Genomic DNA, 26,054 nt, shown 5'->3' on the forward strand with positions numbered 1-26,054 from the left:
TATCGTCTATCGCTTTTCAGATCAACACATTCATAGGCGATGGCCCTAACGGCATTCCGTAATATACAGCCGTCATAATATTGGTTAAACGTAGTAACAGGGGCAGGTAATCCAGACTATCCGAAGACAAACTCATCGCAGCGGCTACTTCCCTTTACCGAAGACTGACGGAAAGGGCCGAAAAGTTGCGATAACGAACATGGTTGAAAAGATGTGATAGTATTAATACTTATAAAAAGAAGGTAGGTATTTGTGGCATTATTTCTTGCCTATAAATTCGAAAGCACCAGAATATTTCAAATAGCTTTAAGCGATAAGAAATTAAATGAAAATAATAATCGATCCCATTTACATCACAGTTGACGCATGCGCATAATTAAAGCAGCCATTTTCTATTTTGACAGCCATAGTCCTAGAACGGGTTCAAGAACGAAGATGTGGAAATTAAGTTTAATTCTGTGTCTTGTGTATATTTCATCCGTCTTTGGGCAAGGAAGTAAGTTTGTTATTTTAAAGGATTTTTTCCGGTTAGTTTTAGAATAGTAATAACGATAAATTTGTCTGATGTGAACATGCGAAATCAATCAGCTGATCACAGACACTTAGGGTGTGGAGCTCAAAACGCCATAAAAATCCAAATAAAATGCATATTTGTTAATCCCAGCACATGTACTTGGCAATCTCCTGGATTAGACCCCTATGTATATTTCAAAGGTAAAACTTGTATATAATGCACTATAGACAGATAGAAAACGGAATGAACCCGGGGTCTATTCTAGTCCAAATTTTTAGACGTAACCGCGGATTTGAAGCTATTTTTTACATGGGTCAAATCCGCTTTAACGTCTAAAGATATCTATTTCAAAGTCCATAGCAAAATGAAAAACAATAAACATGCACAATCATTCAAACTCCCTATGTAAAATGTTACAAATAATGCTTGGTATTCATAATCCTACCACTAACCACTAATGTGTATTTTACTTCTCAAATATTAGCATCATCATGTGTTGCTTTAACTAGCAGTCACAGAAAATTTAAATACCTTGATATCATAGAACCCTTGATATCATAGGAACCGAGTATATGCTTTTCTCTCGTCGATTTGTGTCTCTTATTTGGAAAAATTGCACAAAAAGCAGCACTTGCACAACAAATATCAGACATACATACAGTTCAATAAGTGCATTTGTTAAATAAATTCATTATCTAAAAGTTCAAAAACTTTAAATTACTTCTAAAAACAACTGCTCAAAGATTAGAGCATCTGAACATGTCAACCATGACTGTCTTGCTCGGCTGGACGCTTACCCATCAATACGTGATATTCGATTCACCCTGTGACGTCATCAAAATATAGGTGTTCACGCCACTAAATGTTAGCATGGTTATATTCAGTCCGATCTGATCAATATATGTTTCAAAGTCATAAGTTATTTTTTACATCATTATGAATATTTTTTTTATTTTTTGTAAGTGTGTTTGATAAATTATAAGTTATAACATCAATATTGAATATTTTAAAGTAATTAGGTCATCAAATGTACTGTAGGGTAAGCTAGTACTGTAGGGTAAGCTAGTTCATTATAAGTCATTAAGTGGAGTTGACTGTAGTTTCTAGGAGTATTCTTTAATACAATATTCTTCCTTTGATATGTTTGATTTTATAAGTAAGAAACAGTTGAATGTGGCTCTTGATCGTAAACACACACTACATACATGTATTACATAATCAGTTTCTCTTTAACTCTCATAATGATAACTTATTCTTATTACTCATTAAATGCTAGACAAAGAGGGCATATATGCATAATTATCATAATAAATGATTTCATTTTAAAATTTTATGTTAATTTTACCCGAAAAATATTTTAGAATTTGCATTTTAGCCCTTGCTCTTGTGTTGGAGGGGTAAACACCCCTCTGCCGAAAAAATGATCTGATCTGTGGTCAGGTTAAAACATGATATAAAAGACAGTACATCTTACTTATATATATAATATAATACAAAGTGTTTGTTGTCATGTCTGAAATTTGAATTATTACAGATGTCACAGGTGAGATTATTTTATTTTTGGTGAGAGTTCTTTAGGTTTGCTTGCAGTGCCATTATAAGAAAAGCATATTATTTACAAAAACATGTCTAAATTCATATTTAAAAGCTATTAACATATTTACACTAAAACTGCATTCCTAAATGACTGTCATTATCATTCCCTTCCAATTCCTTTGTATTGTAAACATGTAGTATTACTGGTAATTGTCATTTTACACGAGTTTCATGCATGTACATGACTTTGTACATGTGTGATTTTAACTAGAGGATTTATTGCACGTGACTGTTATAACAGCAAAATATAGTTGAAAATGGTGAATTCTGTTCTAAGTTTATAATGATTTTGGAAATAATGCTGTTGGAAAGAAAACTAGAACACATGTATTTGTTAGGAAACAAGAAAATACTGTGCGAATGCAACATGTTTTTATTTTGTTTTTCTTAAGAGTAAGGTAATGTTATACTAGTACATGAAGATAGTATCAAAGCTTGATATATTTCAAACACAGTTTAAGTATTTCCCCAAGTTGTACATTGAAAATAAGGAGTTTATGGTTAATAGGGTAAATTTTTTAAACCTAACAATATATCATAAATATGATAAATATTTGGTAAATTCTTTGTGTAATATGTTGACATTTTGAGTTTATTATTTACTTACTTAGTGAGTCAACAGGTGTTCAGATATCATTGAGATCTAATTATTTAATATTAAATAGGCTCATATTAAAAAGAAATACGACTATAAATTAGTAATTATATTTGCAGATGGTTTTTCAATTTAATGCATGCTCAGGTTTACAATTAAATTAATATTCAACATTCATTTTGTTTTAATTATCAAAGCAAATATATACAATTGAACACTGAACAAGTTTGCACAATAAGTTCATACGTATATGCATATAGCAACTGAAACTTATGCATATAGCACCTGAAACTTTCATACTTTAAGTAGTTCTTGTTATGTTAAGCCCTTTAACAATTTGAATATTGCTTCATAATTGTAATGCTCCAATGGATTTTCCCATATTTATCACTATAGAGACTGTAATGATTATTCAAGTGGCTCAAACTCCCATGCTTTCAACCAGAAATCCTATGTAGCTTACCTTAATTTTTACCTTGACTACTCTTTTTTTTTTGAAAAAAAAAAGGTAGAGGTATTGTAATTAGTGATGTTCCGATTGTCGCAAGTCACCAAAAATCAGTTACTGTTATGTAAAGCGATGATAATCGATTCACAAAAAATTGTTCAGCGACGTCGTCGAAAATGTTTAAAGTATCAAAGGGAATTAATTCTGAAGGTAATTTTCTTTGCCGGTCGCAAAAAAATTATCTCTGAGACACTTTAGAGTTGAACAGGATCAATACATGATGTAAACAATACAAATATAATGTTATGTGAATGTTATTATTTGACATCCATTGAAAAAATAAAATCTATTTCGTAAAATTATGACTATATAAGGTTAAAACTGTGTTGAAAAATGCTAAATGTAGTTCATGTTACTGAATATAATTGAGTGCCTTGGGAAGAAATGTGTCATCCCTATTTCTTTTTAACGCGACTTTATTCAAAAAGTTATTGATTATGGCCCATCCGATTGAACTGATGATCGATTGGGACAAATTTCATCCGATTTCCATCACTAATTGTAATAGTTCTTGCGGTGTTGCCGTTGCTGTCCGCAAACTTTTACCAGGATCATAACTTTATAAGTTATTAGTGTATTGTCTTCATACTTGGCCACAACAACCCTTAGGACAAGACCTTTCAGTTAAACAGACTAACCTTGACCTTCATCCATAAATGACCTTGACCTTCAAGGTTAAATGTCCAAATTTTGCTTGTTCTTGCTAGTATCGTCTATAACTTTATTTTTGGATGGATTGTTTTCAAACTTGAACATAATAATCTTAAAGGATAACGCTTTAGATTAACCAGACAGACCTTGACCTTCACTCATAAATGACCTTGACTTTGAACATCAAATTATTGAAATTTTCATATTGTTTTTTTCTCCAAATTATTGAATTTAAGTTAAATTGCCATAATTTTAAAACTTGTTTTTATTCTAGAGGTAATATTTTCAGCCTGTTTATCCTGAAATTTGTTATGTTTTGTAGCTCGACAAGTTTGAACATCCGTGAAAAACTAGCTCACACAGACCAAAAATGGAAAAACCTTGTTATCACTCCATAGGTTACATTTTTAGTCCAAATATGCATACAATTTGTCAGAAAAGTTGTTTGTATGATTTGCATAATGGGTCATCTGGGGGTTAAAAAGTAGCGGACACAGCTCAAATATGGGAAAACCTTGTTAACACTATAGATGTAATATTTGTTTACCCAAATATCCTTGAATTTTTTTAGAAAGGTTGTTTAAATGATTTCTAGCTTTAGTTTGAATATGGGTCATCTGGGGTAAAAACATAAAATGTTATATATGAAAAAACCTTAATAACATTTGCACTATTTCAGGCATGCAGGTATGAATGTTATGATATCATTTAATATTATGACATTATATCTGCTTTTCATTCATTGTTAACAATATTAATTCAGTGGTAATCTTAAATAATCTAAGTAAAGTTATGACTTAGATAATAAGGCCTATAGTATGGTTAACCAGTAGAATTCGGCAATTTGGATTTATGTTAAATTTCTCCTTCACTTCATCTATTTAAAGATATCTTTCATATTTTAATAATAATTAGCATATATACAATGTACCTAAGTTTGATTTTAAATGATTTTATATAATAATTATACTCTTTTAGTAGGTTATAAATATCTATCACATGTGAAGTTTTCTTCTGTAAAATGTCGAAAGCATTTCATAAGTTTATAATATTTTATTTCATGCTTTCCAGTGTTTTATTGTAATATATCAGATGATTATATTCTGATAAACCACTAGTGATATTTATAAAATATAATTTTCACTGTAGCCGGACTATATCTGAATGCGGATGAAAAAGAAAAAATCATAACTAAATGGAATAACAGGCAGAAAAAATTAATGCCGTCGTGCGTAAATTTTGCTTCTATATTAGGAAAAGAAAATCGATGTCATCATACCATCATGTTAAAAACGTAACAAAATTAAAGAAATTTAACAGACCTATATTTCAAAATTGATTATGTGACGTCATGATGTGATGACGTCACAAAGGAGAATGCGTGACGTAACGCGGCAAAAATCAGTAAAAATTCTTAAAATCACTTAAAAAGCATGAAAATAAAAAAAATTTATTTTTGTTTTACATAATAAAGATTGAAATATATTTTCATTCGTGAACACCAGCTATTATATTTTCACTCGTGGCCTACGCCACTCGTGAAAATATTGCATCTGGTGTTCACTCAGTGAAATTTATTTGAATCTTACATGCAAAACAAAAAATATCCCTCTATATATGTATTTTTAAATGAACCCTCTAGTTTTTCTATATATTAAAAATAAAAATTTATATTTTTATCATATTAAAAAAAACTTTTTGGGAAATATATTTTAACACAAAAAAATAACAGTTACTGGTGTAAAAATTGAAATGGATACTGATGGTGACCGAATTTTGATGATTTCAGTATTCTTCCCCAATGTTAGAATTTAACTCTTAGACTATATATTTGGAAGATCGGTAGATTAAACACAAGATACTAATCTTTTATGATACTTTTACATCAGCAATTTTAATTTTAACTATTTGATGATAATATTGAAAGAAATCATTTAACATAAGTTTTAGAGTTGAGTGCCTTTAATAGATAACCAACATGTTGTTTTTTTTACATTTACTGTCAGTATAAAAAGATCCTGTTCAAGTTATGAGCCACTCTCAAATGTATGAAAATACCAGTTTAATCATGAAATCTCTATTGTACCTTACAACATTTTATATACACATTCAGTGTTTTTTTTCACTTTTGGGGGAAGGGGGGACGCTGAGAGTAGCTCCTTTTACCTACCCAAGAACAACTTGTAAACAACCTACCTTGCTCAACAGTAAGTCTAACAGGCATAAAATAAAACATTTTTGGCCGGGTTGCACTGGTGCAAATCCGGGTTATAGTATGGTGAATGTTGGGCGGCGGGCGGGCGTCCGGGCGGCGGGCGGGGAAAAAAACTTTCGTAACAGTTTTTTCAGCAACTTCTTATCACAGCCTCTTGATATTTGGCATACAGCATTGACACATGGTCCCATACTGTGGGATTTGATTTCAGGTCTGTCGCTCATCCACTTCCTGTTTATCCACTTAGTTAAATTAGTTAGATTTTTCGACATTAATGGTCAATGGTAGGAAATTTTCGTAACAGTTTTCTCAGCAACTACTTATCACAGCCTCTTGATATTTGGCATACAGCATTGACACATGGTCCCATACTGTGGGATTTGATTTCAGGTCTGTCGCTCATCCACTTCCTGTTTATCCACTTAGTTATATTAGTTAGATTTTTTGACATTAATGGTCAATGGTTGGAAATTTTCGTAACAGTTTTCTCAGCAACTACTGATCACAGCCTCTTGATATTTGGCATACAGCATTGACACATGGTCCCATACCGTGGGATTTGATTTCAGGTCTGTCGCTCATCCACTTCCTGTTTATCCACTTAGTTAAATTAGTTAGATTTTTTGACATTAATGGTCAATGGTAGGAAATTTTCGTAACAGTTTTTCTCAGCAACTACTTATCACAGCCCTCTTGATATTTGGCAATACAGCATTGACACATGGTCCATACTGTGGGATTTGATTTCAGGTCTGTCGCTCATCCACTTCTTGTTTATCCACTTAGTTAAATTAGTTAGATTTTTCGACATTAATGGTCAATGCTAGGAAATTTTCGTAACAGTTTTCTCATCAAATACTTATCACAGTCTCTTGATATTTGGCATACAGCATTGACACATTGTCCCATACCGTGGGATTTGATTTCAGGTCTGTCGCTCATCCACTTCCTGTTTATTCACTTAGTTAAATTAGTTAGATTTTTTGACATTAATGGTCAATGGTAGGAAATTTTCGTAACAGTTTTCTCAGCAACTACTTATCACAGCCTCTTGATATTTGGCATACAGCATTGACACATGGTCCCATATTGTGGGATTCGATTTTAGGTGTATAGCTAATCCACTTCCTGTTTACTTACTGAATTAAATTTTCGACATTAATGGGTCAATTGAAAATTTTTTCCGTAACATCACAGCCTCATGATATTTTGTATACATATGCAACCCGGCCTTTTCTGTCTTTGACCCATTTTTTGACAGTAAGTTGCAAAAGAAATGGTATTCATTGCAGGCAAAATTTGGGCTGCCGTATAGGGGGATATTTCAGCTTTGAGCAGGGAAAAAACATACTATTTTGAGGGGGAATGGGGCTAAATTTCGCCGAATATTTTGGTGAAAAAACCCTGACATTATGAAGTGAGATATAAATAACATTTACTGGTTGAAAGAAGAGATTTCTATCAGTTGGTCTAACCAAATCACACATGAATATACATCTTTTACATCTTTGAACTACTTGTTATATGTGTATAATATACTAGTATAACTAGATATTTGGCATCTCTGCAGTATATAACAATATGTATATGATATTCTATACTATTTACAGGTATAGATCTAAAAATTATTCCTGAAAAGACATATAAGTTGATACTTGAGGGAGCTGAGTTAAAACTGGATTGTGTTGTAGAATTCACAGGAAAACCTAATGTAAAAGCTGAATTTTATAAAGATGACAACTTGCTTCCAGAAGGCACACATAATGGATATCATGTAAGAAAAATTCTTATAAATGAAATTGTTAAAACAAAACAGGAATGCCAATAATCCGTGGGGCCATCCTTAAAAAAATGTTTGTTTGCAGTAACGCAACCGACTCACAAAATTTGCCCCTACTCAAATTTTTTTTCATGGTATGGATAAACAAATTTTTTTTTTGAATCAGAAAATTATGCCTTGTGCTTTGTTTTTGTTCTTTTAAAAGTAAATAGAAAAATAAAATGTAGTTCTTATTAAATTAGAATTCAGTTATCAATTTATTAATTGTTACCAGATTATCAAAGCATATATTGTCCAGCATTTTGAAATTCCATGTTTATTTGGGAGTACATTGTGTGTACAGTTCAATAAAAAAAAAATTGACCTACCTACCCACCTTGAAAATTCTGGGTCGGGTTACTGCAAACAAACATTTTTTTAAGGATGGTCTGGATTTCTAGGTCGCCAGGACCACTTTTGTGAACGATGTAAATCTCTATCTCAGAGTTTGTTACAGTGTATTGTCCGATGGTAAATATTTAGACTGTACCGCCTTTGGGATATGTTCAGTTATTGATGCTATTATAGTAAGCCAAGGAACGATAGCATTATATATACCGACCAATCGTAACATAGCATATGTAGTGGTTGAAGGAAGAAAAACAAAATGTCGGCAGATTAGCAAAAGTGATATTAGGTAATGAAAATGTTTGATAAAGCACTTAAAGGAAATGAATTCTAGACCATCAGTCTGAAAGGATGAAAAACCAGAAGCTGCTGGGGCCTTCGCCCCCTGCCCTTGACCTGCATGGGGGCCTTCATTTGCCCTCACATCCCCTTGCTTTCATTTTCCATTACCTGTTGGCATCCTTGACAAAAGTAAGAAGTGATTTAACAAAGGAAATTATAATGACAATGAATTGCATCAATGATTGCTTCAGTGCCATATTGTAACATATATATAAATGTTTTTAAAGAAGTTTAATGCTTGTTGTTTTTTATGACAGGTAAGTGTAAGTGAGAGTGTTATAGTAGATCTGGACTTATATAGGAGCACAACAACATTGATCAAAAATGTAACTGATGCCAATGACAAGGGTAAATATGAATGCCGTGCTCAGAGAGGTACAGACAACGGAATGGATTCAATTGAAGTTATGACATTTACTGGTAAGATCAATAATTTTGTTTATTTCTACCATTTTACCTTAATCATTCTATTGCTTTTATTAGTCCCCTACCAAAGGGAATTTAAACTTACCCTCCGTCCGTCTGTCTGTCCATCGGTCCGTCTGTCAGAGCAAACATTTGGGTTTAGGGGCTATATAACAGTAAAGAGAACAATAGGTTCATTTGGTGATCAAAGGGTTTATGGGGCTAGAAGCCCGTAAGAAAACAAAGAAAATAGTTCCTAAACCCAGAATGTTGGAACGTTCGCTCTAACTGGACAGTAATAATGTGGCAAGAGGGACAATAGGTAACTGTTCTTTCTCTTTGATGTCATTCATCTTATAATGCTTTTATGTGGCTATTTATTTTTGTGTGGCTAAAAAGAACAATTGAGTAGCAACATTTTTACAGACCCCTTAGAACGTCCGTCAGCTGTTCTCATTTTGTTTCCCTTGTAGCTCAAAAAGTATTTGACCTTGGGTAATTAAACTTTACAGGAATGTTGAACAGCTGAGGTATTGCCCTTGATTTATTTAAAATTTGCAATTTTCAACTTGTGTCGCAAGAAGAATTGACTAAGAGTCATGAAATCGTACAGGAAAGTTGCTCAGCAAGTGAAGTTGTGCACCTGGGGTTTCGCTTGTGGATTTATTATGCTCCCCGAAAAATTTCAGGGGAGCATATAGTCGCAGGGTTGTCTGTCCGTCAGTACGTATGTCCCGAATTAGTGTCCGGCCCATAACTTATTATTTGAAGTTATTTGAAGTCGAATTTTACAACTATTTCACAGAAGTGATCACCATATTCCGACAACATGTCGGGCTAAATATTTTGGTCGCTACCTTGAAGGTCAAGGTCACAGCATGACCTTGAAGCATTATCGTATCTGGCCCATAACTACGTTATTTGAAGTCAGATTTTACAAGTATTTCACAGAAATGATGACCATATTGAGACAACGTGTCATGCGCAACATATGGGTTGCTACCTTGAAGATCAAGGTCACTGCATAACCTTGAACAAAAATCGTGTTCGGCCCATAACTTGGTTATTTGAAGTCGGATTAACAACTATTTCACAGAAATGATCACCAATTGAGACGATGTGTCACGCGCAAATTGGTAGATAGATCTAATTGAGTAGAAGTGCTATGAAAAGAACAGTAACTCTGCATTGCCTAAGTTTGGAATTATCACACTTTGAGCTTTGTATGGGACATAACTCTGAAACTACCAAAGATATACTTTTCTGTGTCCAACTCCTAGTCTGGGAGCATCACCCGGTTCAAACGGCTCTTGTTCTTGTTTTGTTAGATTTATTGCCCTTGACTTAGTAAAAAATTCCAATTTTCAACATGTTAGGCAAAAGCTAAAAAGGTCATGAAACTTTACAGGAATGTTGATCAGCATGTGAAGTTGTGCACCTAGGGTTTTGCTTTTGAATATATATGTTTTGTCAGAGTAATTTGCAATTTTCAAGTTGTTCATACATAGCTCAGGAAATATTTCACCTGTAGGCCTGAAAGTTTACAAGAATGTTGGTTAGCATGACTGTGTACTTATGCACCTTTGGGTTTGCTTGTGGATTTATTCTGTATTTGTAAAGTTCTTGCACTTTACACTTTACTTTTTTTTGTAAAACATGTAGCCCAAAAATATTTTCCCTAAAATCAGTAATAATAGATTTACATTTATAATTAACCTAACTAAATAAAAGACCGCCTCGATGACTTCTAATTCAGTTACTTCTCTGGCGTGGGTTCGATCCCCGGGAGATGCTTTGGTAGTTTAGCGCGGAGGAAGGTAGTCTAGTACTGGTGTAACTCTCCAGGAACTATGGTTAGGAAACTACCTGCCTATATGACTGAAATACTGTTGGAAAAAGGCATATAATGAAACAAACAAATCCTAACTAAATTATAATTTACCATTTACTTGAAATTTTATTTCATTATTTTCGTTTTACCATCTGGAGGCTAGTGGCTTTAAAATAGTTTTATGAAGAAGATTACAGGTTGAATTATATGTCAGATGAATATAGATTAAATATGTACAAAGTAAAGGTTTAATGTACGCTAGGTTACAACAAAGAAATAGTTCAAATTAAAGTACCAACTAAGGAATTTAAATGAGTTATCAAAATGAAGTGTACGATATGAAGATACTGACTTTGTTTTGGGATAAGGATTCTTTATTGCAATTTGATTGATTTTTATACATTTTTGAAATTTAGGAACATATCTCTGTAAACTGCTTCACAGTCTTGTGCAGGCTTTTAGATAGATATTAAATGAGAAATGGAATAAATGAGCCGCGTTACGACAAAACCAACATAGTGGGTTTGCGACCAGCATGGATCCAGACCAGCCTGCGCCTCCCCGCAGTCTGATCATGATCCATGCTGTTGGCTATCAGTTTCTCTACTTGTAATAGGGTTTGTAAGCGAACAGCATGGATCCTGATCAGACTGCGCAGGTTCGCAGGCTGGCTTTGTTCCATGCTGGTCGCAAACACATTACGTTGGTTTTGTTGTGACGCGGCTCAAATATCATTTGATTTTTATGCCCAGTTTTATAATATAGAATAGTGGAGCTATGTCTCTGGTTGGCATTGGTTAACATTTTGTTGAGTTCTGTATCAAAGCTATTCACTTTAAACAAGGTATACAAAGTCATGTTGAGTATCAAAATGTGACACCATATCAAAATGTGTCATCAGTTTCGAAATGTGACACCATTATCAAAAGGTCAGATTATTTTACTATTAATTCTGGCAACAGATAATTTTTAGCTCACCTGTCACAAAGTGACATGGTGAGCTTTTGTGATCGCTTTTTGTCTGGGGTCTGGCCATCGTCGGTCCATCATCAGTCCGTAAACTTTTACTTTAAATGACATCTTATAAACCACGAAGCCAATTTTATCCAAACTTCATAGGAATGTTCCTTTGATGGTCACCTTTAAAAGTTGTTCAAAGAATTTAATTCCATTCAGAACTCTCGTTGCCATGGCAACCTAAAGACAAGACTTAAACAAATCTTTCAGAGCTAGAGCTAAGATATTTGACATGAAATATCTTTTAGTGAGTGTCAACCAAGTTTGTTCAAATAAAAGCCGGGGTTCAAAATTTGCCCAGCCCCCCGGGGTCATTGATTTTCCTTATATGTATATAATAAAGACCTATGAAATCTTTTTAAAAATCCAAAGAGCTAGAGCTTAGGTATTAAGTATGAAACATATTCTATTGGGTGTCTGGGGTCAAAATTGGGCCCGTGAGGGGGTCATTGATTTTTCCCTATATGTTTTTCTGTTCAGGTGAGCAATTTTAGGGCCATCATGGCCCTCTTGTTTGTTTTTGGGAAAAATCAAAAAGATGAGCGTTGCCCTGGCCTGGTGATGGCTCTTGTTTGTGGAGTTATGGCCCTGGAATAAAAATCTTCCTTTGCCCTGTTAATGATATTTGTGTCTCCTGCTACACAGTAGCTGCAACATGCAATTGGCTATCATGAGATGGAAAGAATGAAGGTGCGAGGGAAATAAAGTATCTATAGCTCTACTTAAAACAAATATCAAATATATGTTTTGTTATGACTTTCATTTCAATAATGAAATTTGATTTTGTTTAAGGGAAACTATTTTAATTAAAATCATTGTCATGAAATGTATATATACATTTTGATTCACTGAAGTTCAGTGTGAGTTAAGTTCCTATTACAGAACTTTATGTCTTCATTTTCAGTTTGGTATTCACAATTTTGGTCTTTAAACATAAGTTTGCTACAATGGTGTTGCATAAAAACTAATCCTTACAAACTATATCCCAGGGTTTTTATAAACCAGTAAGTAACAAACATGTCCAAACTTGGTCAGATGATAAATTGGCATGTTATCTTTATTACCATAACTTATCCCCAGCTTCTCTGCCCTTTGTTTGCTGAACTTTTTTCTAAGTTCACTAAAAATGTTACAGACAACATGTAGGTATGTAGGCATTCAGTTTGGTTACTGTATAATTATATTCAGTTACCACTGTGTAATGGCCATCAATATATTGTATTCATTGTATTACACATTTATACATTTCTCTGGCGTGGGTTCGATCCCTGGGAGATGCTTTGGTAGTTTAGCGCGGAAGAAGGTAGTCTTGTACTGGTGTAACTCTCCTGGAACGATGGTTAGGAAACTACCCGTCTATATGACTAAAATACTGTTGGAAACAGGCATAAAATGAAACAAACAAACAAACAAACATTTGGTGACTGATTATCTACCACTAACCAATATTCTAGATAATGACCTGACTTAAAATTATTAGCTTGTTGAGATGATGTATAAGGAAACAATATACATGTATGAATAGGTAAATAAGATGCATATGATTTTATAATGTTTCTCAATTGTAAAGAAGTGATTGAGGAAGGAATTGAGATATGAATCAGCCTTCAGATGATATATGTTTAAATTGATTGCTAATTATATACATCATATTAATTATAAAGTATGATTTACTTAATTGCATTTGGTACATGTACTATTACATGTACATGTACTGGTTTATGTTTTTGGCCTCAAAAAGAGCTTAATTATTTTTGATGAAAATGCATTTAGCAAGTGTATTTAGGCACACATCTTTTGAACGTTATACTGGTCAAAGAAGGTGGTGCACTAAATATTGTTAAAACAAGTGATGAACTGAGACTTATTTTGATCTAAAAGCATTGTTGATGCTATTTAAAAATGTTATGACTGATATTGGGTTTAAATCCTTATCCTAAAAAGTAAATTTACTCTCCAAAACTTCAAGTAGAAAAATCCTTTTTTAAGGGACACAGGAAAAAATCATTAATAATAACAATTAAAATTGAACTAAATGAAAAAAAAACAACAAACAACTTATTGACAGAATAACTGATGTGTACCACTGAAAGTTGCATTTTGAATTTAAAATTGTGTGTTTGAGTGAAATTTACTAGAAGTTTAATAAATTTAAAGTGTTCTAAAGCTGTATGTAATAAAATAATTTCATAAAATTTAAAAACAGTACAATTTTGTTGTGTCCATGCTATTATGGTTGATTCCCAAAAGAGTTGTAACATAGAATATTAATAAACACACAAGAAAACTGTGCATTATAAAACAGAATAAAATGTTCAGGAACAAAACATTATTTTGTTATTTTAAGTAAGTTTTTATATCAGTAATTTTGTGCATGTGCCATTTGCTCAAAAGGAAAAATATATCAACATATTTCTTACATATAGGCATTTTGGAATATTTAAAAAAAAAAATCAAACAAAACTGCAGGCAGCTGAGATATAGCTTATATACTTAAAAAATATATATGCAGTGTGATGTTTTATAGTAAGCTATATAGTGAGCAGTAAATAAACCAATCATTATGAAAAAAAATCAGTATCTTCAAGTGTGTAGCTTATTAAACTATCCATATTTGTAGTATGGTTTTAAGAACATGAATAATAATGTTTCATGTATGATATTTGATATTTGTATAAGTAGAGACATAGAGAAGTGTGAGGATGAATAATAAACATGTATAACTTGCTATCAGTAGTGAAGGTCACTCACAGTCACAGTCATATCAATATTCTATTTATAGATCATGAAAGATGAGCAGGGACTAGTTACTAAACAAAACCAAAACTGTATAAAAGTTCATAAATGATTCCACTTAAGAAAATATAGATAGTTATTTGTAGAAATGAGCACTTGCTTAAATTTTCAAAAAATTGCTGAAATGCATTTGGAAAATAGCAACACATGAGTTGTCCTTATTTACGCTGCAAGGTCACACAATTAACAAAACATGAAATACATGATTGTATCATGTCTTAAACACCTGGTTTGAGAAAGATATATATGTCATACAATAAGACAATGTTAGATTGTCAATTATGTGCCATGCTGCATTTACTTTCTACTATACTAATGTAAAAATGTACTTATTAAATGCTTAACATTTATAAATACATACATAATTTGAAGTATTTTTAAATTCTTGAAAAGTGACCTGTCCTTCAAACATACCATTAAAGAAAACATGATTCTGATTACCTTAAAGATCGATATCGATACAATGGCATTTTAACAAAAACATATTGATACCTATTAAATACATGAAAGCTAAATGTACCAAAAAGTTTGAAAAATGGAACATTGTTGAACAAAATATCATTGGTTTTATCCAGAAAGCAGAAATAAAGCGGATATTATTGCAAATAGTTTTTGTAATAATAAATTTTTAATATTAAAGTACATAATATTTAATATAAGACTGATATTTTAGTTCAGAAGAACTTTTCAATATTAGTTCTGCTTAAACATGCTCCCTCCCTCACATCTTAAAGGTTGAACCATTATCAATTTGTTAGAAAGGCTGGTCTGTATAATGTGTTAAGTATTTTTCGATGTCACTTTGAAGCACTGAATCATTGCTGCAAGTTATCTAGTGTGAACTATATGATCATCATTTTATATACTTGTACATGCTGTATCGTGACTGTTGTTATAGTGATAGATGGATCGTTGATATTTATATTATTTAACATGAATTTTTGATTGTGTATAGCTAGTGGAGGTGATGGGGAGCTACCAGGGAAAGATGGTGACACTGTTGAATTACCATGTGATATAAACATCAAAGCTGTCACAATTGATGTTGACTATACAATCTCCTGGGAACGAGATGGGACAAGCCTTGTAGATGGTGATAAATATAAAATAAGCAACAACACACTGCAAATCTTCAAACCAAGTAATAACTGTTATTCAATTCACTTGTTTACTTAAAACAAATGATATAAAGTAAAATGTTCAAAGTGCCTACATGAACTAATTGATTCAAAATGGTACAAAGAGCAGCCCTATATTGGCATAAGGATATAGCCTCTTAAAAGTATTCTTTAGATATATGTTATGGTATATATATTATAGTTATAGTTATAGTAAAGTATTAATGTTACATAAGTGGAATGTGTAAGACAAGAAAATTTTAAGCTCTCCTAAAACATTTGAATGTACATGTTAGGATGTACTGAACATAAGATTGCCTCTGAAGCATTCAAACGTTAGTGAAAATTCAATAATAATATTATAGTGTGAAAAATGTCATTACATTCAACAGTTAATTATGTTAACTAAATTTATATTAATATTTATATAGTTACATGACTTACAAGTTATCTGGTATTTGCCTGAAGTGAAGGTTTTTTTCTACTCCTTACAGCTCTGTTTTCTATATAAAACCAATTGAAATAATACTCTTTACAGCACGAGCAGATTTAGGAGCTTACCAATGTGTAGTAGTTATATTCCCTACCTCCGAGGTGGAGAAACAGACTGTTCGTACCAAACCGTCTTACCTTAAAGGTGAGTTCAATTTATGTTTACCCACTGTTATGGGAATCTTGCCTGGGATATTTTATTATTTCATTAGAGGAAGCAATTCAGGGAGCTTATAGAAGGTTAGTGCCAGCCTATACCTGAATAGTGATACCAGTTAAGTAACATGTGTTTTATCACCCAACCAAACAATAGAAAATGTTATTTTCTTACTGCAGATCAACCTGGCCTTTCAACCACCTTGATTAAGCGACCCCTGCTGTCAATGACCACTTTAAGAGTTTTCACTATATAATTTAACTCCCTTAAGCGACCCCCTGATTGACGGGACCAGCAACTATATAAATATTATCCTGATAGGCTGTTAAACCTCCCATGTATGCGACCGACTTCATCACATCTACAAATTTTAACACTTAATCGATATGCGTCCTCTTGAGGCATATTATTATTTATTAACAGAGCTCCAAGTAGCATGAATATCAGCATAAAATATTCATGGAAAAATTCAAAATACGCATGAGTTTCAGAATTCATTCGTCACAGTACACACATCAAAACAAAAATACGTTTGTGTATCAAAATGCATGCATGAAGAAAATTGTTGTTAAAGTGATATTTCAAAAGATGATGTTCTGATTTCCTAAAATACAATATATTTCTGCTTTATTTTATGGAAACTAAAATGCTGTTGTCAACAATGCTGTATGTTTAAATGAAAGGAGCAGGAAGCGACATGTGTACAAAAGGGAGGTAACTCCCATACCTGAATTGAAATCCGATTTGGATTGATAAAATTAATGTGGCAGGTAATCATTGTAGGGCCCCATGTGATATTAAATTTGCTTAGACATGTCATGTTTTTGCTACAAAATTTGTGCCACTTTTGTACTTGGAAAAATGTATTTCTCCTTTTCCTGCAGTTTTGTACTCAATATTTTCGTACCCAGTTTTGTTAAGAAATATTTTTAGCTCACCTGTCACAAAGCTTTTGTGATAACTTTTCATCCGTCGTCAGTCTGTCGTCTGTAAACTTTTACTTTAAACGACATCTCCTCATAAACTGCTGAGCCAATTTCATCCAAACTTCACAGGAATGTTCCTTTGGTGGTCACCTTTAAAAATTGTTCAAAGAATTTAATTCCATGCAGAACTCTGGTTGCCATGCCAGCCAAAAGAAAAAACTAGCTAGAGCTTAGATATTTAGCATGAAACATCTTCTAATGGGTGTCTACCAAGTTTGTTCAAATAAAAGCCCTGGGGTTAAAATTGGCCCCGTCAGGGGGAGGTGGGGGGATCATTGATTTTCCTTATATGTGTATAGGAAAATCTAAAAAGTCTTCTTTTAGAAAACCCAAAGAGCTAGAGCTTAGATATTTAGCATGAAAATTTTTAGTGAGCGTCTACCAAGTTTCTTTAAATAAAAGCCTTAGGGTCAAAATTAGCCCCACCCCGGAGGATCATTGATTTTCTTTATAAGTATATATTAAGGAATAATGTTTTTACACATGCACTATTTCAGATACAAATATGAACTTTGTGATATCAGTTTAAGATTTTATATCTGCTTTTGTTTGTAGTTTACAATAGTACTTGTTCCTTGTCATGGAGAGTTTCTATTATACAGGCGAGTGAATTCTGAGCCATCATGGCCCTCTTATTAAACATGTATTAACATACACTGAATAAACACTCGGGATGCTTTGAGATTTGTTCAAAAAACTTAACAGCACAAAAGTGACTCTGGTTTATGAGACAACCTGTCTTTACAGACCACTTTCCTCTTCTCCCCTTGTTGGTCTCTTAAGGCAGTTTGGACTGTATATGTAACTAGACCATTACTCTGTAGGGTTCAATCTTGCAAGGGTCTATTACTTATTTTAAAAAAAAATCATTTGACCTTATTTGTCAGTGTTTCTTCAGAACTTTACAGTTTGGGAGTTATTAGAATTATCTTTTGTTGAGAATACTGGAGTCAGTCTAGAGTTATACTTTATCTTTACAGCAAGTCCAAAAATAGAGTCCCATGACAACAATAAGAATATGGTTCAAGGTGATAATCTTGAACTGAAATGTAAAGTATCTGGCTACCCTACACCCACTGTGTCTTGGTTCAAAGATGAAAAAGAGATTGAAACGACCACGAGGATTCACACACTGGAGTATGAGGGGGCAATGGGCAAGTTGATGATTTATTCTCTCGAAGATGAAGATGAGGGGATCTATAAATGTCTGGCTGAAAATGAAGTGGCACCTTACAATGCTACAGCTGAGATGAGAGTTAGAGTAAAAGGTAGGTTACCCTCCATTCCAGTTCAATCCTGCAAATTGTAATGTTGCTATTAACATATTGATTGTCTAGAAATGTTTATTGTTATTAATTAATATTTGATTAATATTTTAAATGCAATAACATTTTATGACATTAAAATTATATCCCAGCCACTATTGTATATTAGTGGTGAAAATTTATTGTCAGTTTATAAAATTAATTTTTGTAAGTCTTGTCATCAGTAATGAAATATGCTGTGAAAAAATTAATGTCTTTGGAATTATAAAAACAACTTATTAAAGTATATATGATATTTTTCCAGTATGTTTGGAATTTTTGCACAAAAGCTGCTATGATAAAGGCACAAAGTTACTTTGAATTTAGGAGTTTGTCTATGATTAAGATTAATTTCAATATACTGAAAGTTAGTTATCACTAGTTGTGTCAGAGAGTTGATTTAAAACTAGGAATTCATATGTATACACTGTCAGTGGTGGTTAAAGGGAATATTTTATGCCTCAAGACATCATGTATAATAATGCAGTATTTGTTAAGTAAAAAGCTCGAGGCAAATTTAGTAAAATATTTAAACCATATATAATTATAATGCCAATCAATCAAAACTGTCTGACAGACTTATTATGATTTGTGAAAACAATGACAATCCAAAAAATGCCCCTTTGGCTGCAGCTGTCAGCCGTGATATACCAGTGAAATCATACATATATATCTAATAAACCTTTATAATGTTGATTGCTTTATAATGTTGATTGTTATTAGAGGGGACTTTTTCAAAATGTTACTGCTAGTTAATGTTTTAAATGTCCCTATGTATGTATTTTTAATGTCCTCACACCTCATAGTAAAGCAGTTTACAATATTTGTAATTTAAATGCCAGTTTGACACAAGCAATATATGGAATAAGTATCTGTGTAAATGCATGGTGTCCTTTTACCTTAACAACATTTTTGGGAGCTTTCATAAAATTAAAATAAAGGCAGAAATAAAACTGTCCAATAAAATGTCTTTAAACCTTTGTTGACAGAAATATTTTGAGCAAAAAAAGGGAAAAAAAGTAGGTGACACCAATTTTACTTTTGAGTTATCTGCACTTGAATCAGAATTATTATAGAATTATAAAAAAGTATCAACTTAATATTTTGTAGGTAGATAGAACTACCTAAGTAGAACTGCAGTGCATAAGAACCCTAACCCTCCCTTTGTAGTTATTGCCCTTTGTTCATTTTTAACTCAACTATTCGCAGAATATTCGAGCTAATGCAGTCACCCATTTGTCTGATGTGTCACTGTTGTTAAGTTTTTGCATGTAAGCTGGTATCTCCATAACCTATGAAGGGAATGGATTGAAACTTCACACACCTGTTCTCTGTGATTATCTAACATGATTGGCACAAGTCCAATAACTCTGATTGCTTTTCTGCATATTTATGCCCCTTTTTCGACTTCGAAATTCTTGGTTTAGTTTTTGGGTGTAAGCTGGTATCTCCATAACTACTGAAGGGTTTGTGCCTTTTTTTGTGACAATTTTATGCATTCATAATAATCAAACAGTGATTAACTCGATAAAACATCTTAGTAACAAGCCTTTGTACCTTTTAGGACAATTTTATGTATTTATATCTAGGTAAGCATTATTATACTCAATGAAACACACTTGTAGCAACTTTTTCGAATAGTGGAGCGTCACTGTCCTCTGACAGCTCTTGTTACAGATAGGCATTAGAAGGAGTATCTAAATACTAATTATTGGTGGAAGTTAAACAAATTGTTGATTTTGTTTAAAGTATTTTATAACATTTAACTTGAAAAAATAAGAGTTAATTTTTAATGGGCAAGATTGTTTTGCCACTTTACCTGTCGGCTATATGGACAACGTCTCGAAATTGTGCAAATTACGTACTCATTATTTGTTTTCCAAGGGTTGAAATTAGAAACTGCATCGCCTTCAAAATAATGAAAGCTTGCCAATGATTGGTTGTTTGAAAGACCACAAGAATGTGATTGTCTATGGGTGAATGTTAGGTTCTAATGTGTAGCGTAAATTTGGAGCTGATTTTAATTTGATTGCAACACTACTTCTGTGGGCAGTCTTTCTCTAACGGAAAGACTGATATGGGTTGAAGGGCTGATATTATGTTTTATTATACATCACCACAAAAATATATGTTCAAAAAAGAAATACCAATATAATAAGTTGCAGAAAGTTAACCCATGAGTACCACTGCTTTTCTTAATGGTTGAATTTCAAAAGCTTTGAATTCTTAGTTAAGTTTTTGGGCATGAGTGAATTACGCTACACATTAGGATCTAACATTCACCCATAAAATGCAATGTGAGCATAGATATTTTATGTTAAAGCTAAGATATTTTTAATAAAGTATTGCCTCGTTGACTTCCACAAAAGTTATGTAAATCAAGCTCTAATGGTCAATATTGGCCCTGCCCCAGGGGTCGCTATGATAAGAAAACTTATTTACATGGATGTATTATAATATAAAACTATAATGCTCCGATCTTTGTTATTTGGCATGTATCATTTCCTAGAAATATATAGGAAAAGTAAAAAAAGTAGAGCGTTTACCATCTTGTCAGTGGCACTTGTTAAACAAAACATATTGTATATTTCAGACAAGCTTGCTGCTCTTTGGCCATTCCTTGGTATTGTTGCAGAAGTTATAGTTCTGTGTGTTATTATCCTCGTCTATGAGAAGAGAAGAAGCAAGAAACTTGAAGAGGAAGATGCTGCCGATGGCAACCAGTAAGTAGTCAGATGTTGAAATGATAACATATTTTTATCAATAATTGGTACTATAGGTGAGATTTAAACCAAACTTCACAGGAGTGATCAGTACCATCTTTGTTGTGCATATGGCCGGCACTTATCTTTCTTTTAAGAAAATGGCCGCCAGAGCTATAAATAGAAAAATCTTGTCCAGGTACCGGTCAAACTGCTGGCGTGATTTCGCCATTACTTCATAGGAGTGATCAGTACCATACCTTGTTGTGAATATTGCCGGCACAGTCCGCTTTGCTGCACAAAATGGCGGCAGAGCTATAAATAGTAGGGCTGGGGAGAGTATCCAAGTACTCGGATAATCAAAACATTAGTACAAATATACGTCTGTCCAGAGATCATGGATAGGGATCTTATTTGTTTGTTTCTCACACTCAAAAAGTGAAAAAGAAATATATAATTTGAGTATGAATTATGCTAAAGTCAGGAAGTAAACAAACCATGATGCTTAGCTAAGAAGTCAGTAGTTTCGAAAAAGGAATGAGAACTATGTTTTGACATGAAAATAAATAAATACTTTTAGTCGCTATATATATATTAATAATAATAACGTGACATATATAGAAGACAGTTTTATAAAATTTGCGAAACTCAATTTAATAATTTTGTCAGTGTGACATCACACATCCTGTCTACAACAATATCTGAAAAGGAGTCATGCTGATTAATTCCACCAGCAAAATTTACTTCCAGTGTTTGATAATACTTTGGTATTTCAATTGAAAATGAGAAAAATAAATAATTGTTTTAGAACTAATGTTCATGTTTTTATGGGAGTCTCGATAACTAAAGATTTGTGGTTTGATTTGTGAATTGTAAGTGCTGAATTGTGGATAGGATCGGAGTGTCACTGGTGATCCAGCTTTCATAGTCAAACTGCTGGTGGGATTTCAATGAATCTTCACAGGAGTGATCAGAATTGTGCATGTCACTGCCAGCTTCTGCTTGATTGCACAAAATGGCAGCCAGAACTAAAAAAATCTTGTTCCTTTGTGACAAAACCTCTTCTAGTTTACAATTATTCCTGAAGTCTTTAAAGTAATTGTAACTTATAAGAATTTTATTTGCAAGATTTAAAGTTTTGTTATATTAACACATAAAACAATATAGAAACTTACATTGTTTCTTTGTACTTTTAGGGAGAACCCAGTTGATCACAAAGATGTCCGTCACAGAAGAACTTAAGTTAGCAAAGTTCACCAGACATAGGGTGATATTGATAGGAAAGATGATAATAAAAACAAAGAAAATCCAAAAATGTTAACATGAATTTTAAATTGTGTCACTTACTGTGATTCATTTCAGATCTCAAAAAATCATTCAGTAATTTACTGATAAAAAAAAGTTCTTTTTTGTTTTTTAACAAAGATGTGTATATTAAGTACAGTAAAATATAGCTTCTATTTTCTCTCTCTTTAACAATATATAAATCCTTGTTCAAAAACAATAACATTTTACTTAATATGAAATGATGCTATACAATGTATAGAAAACTTAATGTTGATTTTATTGTAACATGATGACAACTGTAAATTATAAGTCTGTGTTTAAAATATCACAAATCCTTTAAGATGAACTTAGTTATTGGTAAATTATGTTTATGTTTTATTCCTTTTTTACATAATTTCAAGCTGTTGCTTAACATGTACATGAAAAAGGATGATAGGATGATGGAAGTGCTGTGTAGATGATACTATGATAGATTGAAATGCAGATTTTAGAGATATACAGTACTTAAATGTTTAAACATTTATCATAGAGGTTGATTGTGAAGATGTGTTAATATAAGCATCATATGATAGAGTGAAATTACATGTTTGACATTAACATCGTACTTATTATGTTGTATCTATGTATACAAATGCATTTTGTAGAGTAAAGCTTTTTTCTCTTGAAAACTTCCAAGTTGTGTATTGAAAATATTCAGAATTTTATTACGATATTTGGTAAGAAATAATAGGTTAATATCATTAATTTACTGACAGTTAAATCTTATCCTTTTCTTCCCATAGAATTGAACAAATATTCCTGATCATGATTTTGGGAAGTTGAAATAACGTATCATTGAAATGTTGGAAATAGTTGGCTTGTTCACTGCAAGTCAGATTATACTCGGCTGCATTTAAGAATAGTGTGTTGTATTACCTACAAGAAAGATATGAAAATGGAGAAATTCAAATGTACATTATTTTTTGAGGAAGGAATCAAAACAGATTTGGATGTCCTAGATGAAATATTGATACACTACAAGCATGAATCAGTTGTTCATATACCAATATTGTACATATTGAATTAATTATATAACATTCAATGCCTAATTGTTTTACTGATAGAATGGAATATGATTGTTCATGTTGATGATAAACTTTGTTCTGTAAAATTTTTAGGTGTCTATTTATATATACCAGAATGTAATTTGCACCCTGTTTTTAATTTTATCATTTTTTTTTTACATTCCTGTTGCAAATTTCATTTATGAAAGTGAGACATTTGGGTTTTAAAATAAGTTGTTATTTTGCTTAATTTACAATAATATACTATTTGAAAAAATATAAAAAAAAACACTTCACTGAGCAAAGAATTTTATTGAGAGTAAAATTTCACATTTTTTTTTGTTTTTTATTAAATTCATGTGGATCATTTTCATACAAGTGATCTGTTGATATTTTGTTCAAGAAATATTCCAGCATTGAAGGTCATTTAGGCCTCTTGCATTACATCTTGTATAATAGTGCAAAATTGGTATGTCAGAATTGCTTTCTATATATTATTGTAGCTTTGATATGGGGTTCTCTTACAAACACTCATTATCTGAACAGAAAACTGAGTGATAATAAAAAAGGACAAGTCGTGAAAACCTTCAGAATGGAATCACATGTTATTTTGTCATTGGTCAAACTTTTGATGTAAACAGAGATATATAAGCAGACTTTAAATTTTCAGTGTCATTAATTTGTACCTTTGAGTTCTGTCATATAAAGTGTAAACATTTACTGGGAAAAGTTAAAAAACACACTAATTTGTCTATTTTAAGGCAGTGTATTGTTATGATGTAGTTAGTAGGTTGATAAAACATAGAATAAAAAATTCTTAGTAATTTAATGTTATCAATATAGCGTGTACACTGTATAATGTTGTGCTTTACTAATATTAGGTAATTTTCTACTGTAGTGTGTGATTCTTACTCTTGTTTTTTTTATTTGTAAAAAAAATATATCAAAATTTCTTTGGGTGTGGTTTGAATTGCTCTATTAACAATGTTTTAAGGTTTGTTCATTTTGTCTGTGAAAAGCCATGCTTGTTTGCTGTATAACATTTTCTTGGTGCAATAATTTGCTATTTCTATGAAAAAGAATTTTGGTGTACCTGAAACTTTTTTGTATATTAAATTCTTTGGCATCATAAGTTTTACTTTATCCCATTTAGCAAACCTTTGTTTTGAAATAGAGATTCATTAGAAGCCAAGGTGTGATGGAAAAAAAATGTTTTGATGGCTTATATTTTGATACAAAAAAAAAAAAAAAAAAAAATCATGCATTGAAATCTTGAATTATGGCAAAAAGATAAAAGTAACATTATAATCAAATCTTATTATTTTAAACTGTATAAAGACAGGAGTGTTAGTTTTCAAGGCTTGTTTATATGTTAATTTTTACACACATCATTGTATCATGCATTTCTATAGAAACATATGTTTTAAATAAATTAATCCCATTTTTGTTGAGTTCTGTTTTCATTGGTTTTGTAAAAGTTAATATACAAGAAACAGAAAGAAATAAAGTTGTCTCCAGGAGGAAAATTATATACAAAATCATACAAGTTATGCAAAATCAGCTTGAAATCCATTATGCTTACCAGTACAGTATAAGGAATGTTCCAGAATGATGCACTTAATTATTACAACAAAAGGCCCACGATAGCTCTTGATAGTGCAGCAACATCATAATTCCTCATTTAAAAGTTGGTGACAGTGGTGCTGTAATGCCACAGGTTGAAGCTCTTGGCATAGCATTTTGGAGAAGATTTTTTAAATATTTTATTTTTAAAACTATTATTCAGCTCGACTTTTTTTTTTTGGCAAAAAAAGGGTATTTTTACAGTCATGTTGGCGTTGCCATCTGCAACTTGAACCATTATCATAACTTTTTAAGTTCTTGATGTATTGTCTTCATACTCTGCACCAACAACCCTTGGGACAAGACCTTCGAGTAGACCAGACTAACCTTGACCTTCATTCATAAATTCAAGGTTAAATGTCTAAATTTTGCTTGTTTTTTGCTGTATTTTGCTATTAGTGGCTATAACATTGTTATTTTTTCAAACTTAAACACAACAATATTTTATGATAGACCTTCAAGTTAATCAGACAGAATGTGACCTACACTCATAAATGACCTTGTAGATCATTTCAATTTCTTTTTTGCTGTAACTGGCAATAACTTTTTTATTGATGAATGAATTGTCTTCATATTTAGACACAGCATTCTTTAGGATAATACCTTTATGTATATCAAACTCAATTGACCTTGGCATTGAAGGTTAAATTATTAAATTTTAACTTATTTTTGCTATAATTTACTTACTTGATAATTAATAAATGG

At 32.1% G+C, this 26,054-nt stretch overlaps 1 protein-coding gene across 1 annotated transcript; it reads left to right on the forward strand.

Moving 5' to 3' along the window:
• The first annotated feature begins 340 nt into the window (after positions 1-340).
• Positions 341-25,171, forward strand: LOC132731799 (neuroplastin-like). Its single transcript, XM_060718061.1, has 8 exons — positions 341-496; positions 7,690-7,853; positions 8,846-9,008; positions 15,593-15,778; positions 16,294-16,392; positions 18,371-18,658; positions 21,288-21,417; positions 22,593-25,171. The coding sequence occupies exons 1-8, from the start codon at positions 367-369 to the stop codon at positions 22,636-22,638; spliced, it is 1,206 nt and encodes a 401-aa protein (XP_060574044.1). The 5' UTR covers positions 341-366; the 3' UTR covers positions 22,639-25,171.
• The last annotated feature ends 883 nt before the right edge of the window (positions 25,172-26,054 follow it).

This window comes from Ruditapes philippinarum, unplaced genomic scaffold, assembly GCF_026571515.1.
Source record: "Ruditapes philippinarum isolate M1 unplaced genomic scaffold, ASM2657151v2 ctg63_1_1_1_1, whole genome shotgun sequence".
Taxonomy (NCBI): Eukaryota; Metazoa; Mollusca; class Bivalvia; order Venerida; family Veneridae; genus Ruditapes; species Ruditapes philippinarum.